The 2,500-nt window shown below is 39.2% G+C and overlaps 1 protein-coding gene across 1 annotated transcript in view; it reads left to right on the forward strand.

Annotated features, from left to right (window-relative positions):
• Window positions 1-1,341, forward strand: part of LOC137994456 (uncharacterized) — a 35,546-nt gene extending 34,205 nt beyond the window's left edge. Inside the window, exons 3-4 of the mRNA XM_068840034.1 lie at window positions 1-841; window positions 1,243-1,341. The exon at window positions 1-841 is cut by the window's left edge and continues 60 nt beyond it. Coding sequence (XP_068696135.1) covers window positions 1-596 — 596 coding nt within the window. The 3' untranslated portion in view covers window positions 597-841; window positions 1,243-1,341. The remainder of the gene's footprint in view (window positions 842-1,242) is intronic.
• The last annotated feature ends 1,159 nt before the right edge of the window (window positions 1,342-2,500 follow it).

Genomic DNA, 2,500 nt, shown 5'->3' on the forward strand with positions numbered 1-2,500 from the left:
ATTTTTGCGCAAAGACCCTCAGAGATATGTCAAAATCAAAAGATAATGCGGTGAAGATTTTCTTCCTGACAACTCAAACCGCGATGGCACGAGAAGATGAGAGGCTAAGTCACGTCCGATCACAATGCAGTGAGATCATCAAAAATATGGACCTTGTTAATATTAAGGGCAGTAGCGATTTTCAGAATCTCAACCGAGACGATTACGAAAGTCTACTTGAGAAGAGAATTAGGCGTCTGGAAATATTTGTTTCTCAAATTTATCCACAGTTTATTGGGTTGATAGAATATTGCTTGTATTTGGGGTTAGAATGTTCGCTCCCCGGTTTAACTTGCTGTCCGGTCCATTTCCCTGGTGGGACAAGTAAAGTGACAATTGGACTTCCTGGGAGGATCGGTAATTGTTCAGTTTGTCAGAAAATGATACAAACAATGGTGAAACGGTCATGCACATTCCAGCGGCAGACATCTGTGTCGTCCTTTGGAACCCAGGTAAAGAAAGGGCATGTGTATGGGGGAGACCATCACTTTGACACAGCAGTGATTTCCATTGTGAATGATTTTACAGAAGTAAGGGATAAATTTACAAGGGGGTAAAAGCCCTGGGTTTCGGCTTTGACTCCAGTAATTTCCAGCTTTACTATTTTGTACTGGGGACAGACCTCTTCTCGTTAAAACTTACTTTCTTTCCAAAAACAGTTGTGGAAAAAAATGTACTTCCACCAGTCAAAGACGAAGATAATCGGGCTCGCTTTGCTTAAATGTATTTGTTTTTTGGTAAATTCAATGTCACCAAGTTGTTTGGTTTTCCCTTCTTGAAGTTTTAAAGCTAAATAACAGGGGCACCCAACGAGAATATAGTTCAAACAACTTAAACATAGCATTGTTAAACGTATTTTAGTATTTAAACGGTAGATATGGGCATATTTTTATCCCCCAAAAATTTTTCATCTGTTGTGATTTCCTAGCTGAAAGCCTAGTGATCCGAAAATTATAGGGATCAACACTTACCTTTTCGAAAATTTCAGCCAGAAAAAAGGCTCCCGAAAATTCTAGGTGACCTTTTTAGGGTGAAAATCCGTTATAAATGGGCAATTATACCATATTTTAGAGGTTCGAAAACCTAGGAGAGGCAGGCAAGCAAGAAGAAGTTTTACAACAAATGTTCCGAAAATTCTAGATCTCAAATCGTCTTCCGAACAGATATTTTCCGAAAATTGACGTTGGGTGCCCCTGAAATAAGTTGAATTGGAAGAAGTCACAATAAATGAAAGACGGTTTGTGATTGTTGTATTTGATCCCTTTTCCGAAAAGGCAGAATAAGTGGTATTTTAACATCTAAGTGCAATTCGTTCATTTTGGACACTGAACGCTTGATAGGGATCATGGGAAATGAACATATTTCTTTTGAGAACCTAGGAAAGTGTGATTAATAACCCCTTCACTTAACCACTAGACTACCGCATCACTAACTGCGAGGATGAGAATTTCATTGTGGGACTGTTTTGGGGACGAGCCACTGTGTATGTGTTCGTTCACCCCGCGAAGCAAAAAATCTTTCGTATATTCTCGTACGATAACAATTAACTTTGGGTTAAATCCTTATAACTTACGTCTTTAGTAACTAAACGTCGTATCTACACTTTTGATCAAAATTTTTCGTTTTTTGGACAATCTTGCACCTTGGCAACCAAGCCATAAAAAAGAGGAAAGGAACTTTATTTAAGTGTCTAGTCGTTCTAGCGCTAAAGCACTAATTGGGGACACTGTAAACTCAAATTAACAATTAACGCAAATCAAGTAAAATGTTGGTTTTTTGAGAAGAGGGGAAAACTGGAGTACCCGGCAGAGAAACACCTCTCGGTGTAAAGGAGAGAACCAACAAACTCAACTCGCATATGACGCAGAGTCTGGAATCGAACCCGGGCCACATTGGTGGAAAGCGAGTGCTCTCACCATTGTACAATATTCTGGTGGTTTAGGAAACTCAGCTCTCACTTTAATGGATTTCTTGTAAATTGGGTTCTTGCTCTGCGCACGCAATTATGAAAAAACGTCCCCCAAAAAAAGTCCCACAATGCAATACAACAAGGCCCTCGACCCTGTCTCCCGCGCAGCCTCAAAGATGACATAAGAAGTATTTGCAGTGTTTTATGTAATTAGTCAACTGTGTTCTTCTATATCAGCTCTGTAGAGTCAGTGACCATTCTGATCATTGTGCACAGTTTTTAAGGTGTTCGTTGCTTGTACGTTCTTCTATTATAAATGCTATCCCCAGTAAAATAAAAGATGGTGAAAGAATACAATAAATTTGCAAGTTGAAATTACTGTGCTCGATCAAACTATCCATGCAGGCTACTCGCTTGATCTTTGCAAACATCGCTTACTTGATCTTAATGCTTCCAACCTTCAATCATCAATCAAAACGCTGCAAATAACTTTTTCTTGGGCACAACTTTCAAACCCTGTCCTCCAACCCAATTAACAAAAGTCGAATTCAT

This window comes from Montipora foliosa, chromosome 3 (genome assembly GCF_036669935.1).
Source record: "Montipora foliosa isolate CH-2021 chromosome 3, ASM3666993v2, whole genome shotgun sequence".
Lineage (NCBI taxonomy): Eukaryota > Metazoa > Cnidaria > Anthozoa > Scleractinia > Acroporidae > Montipora > Montipora foliosa.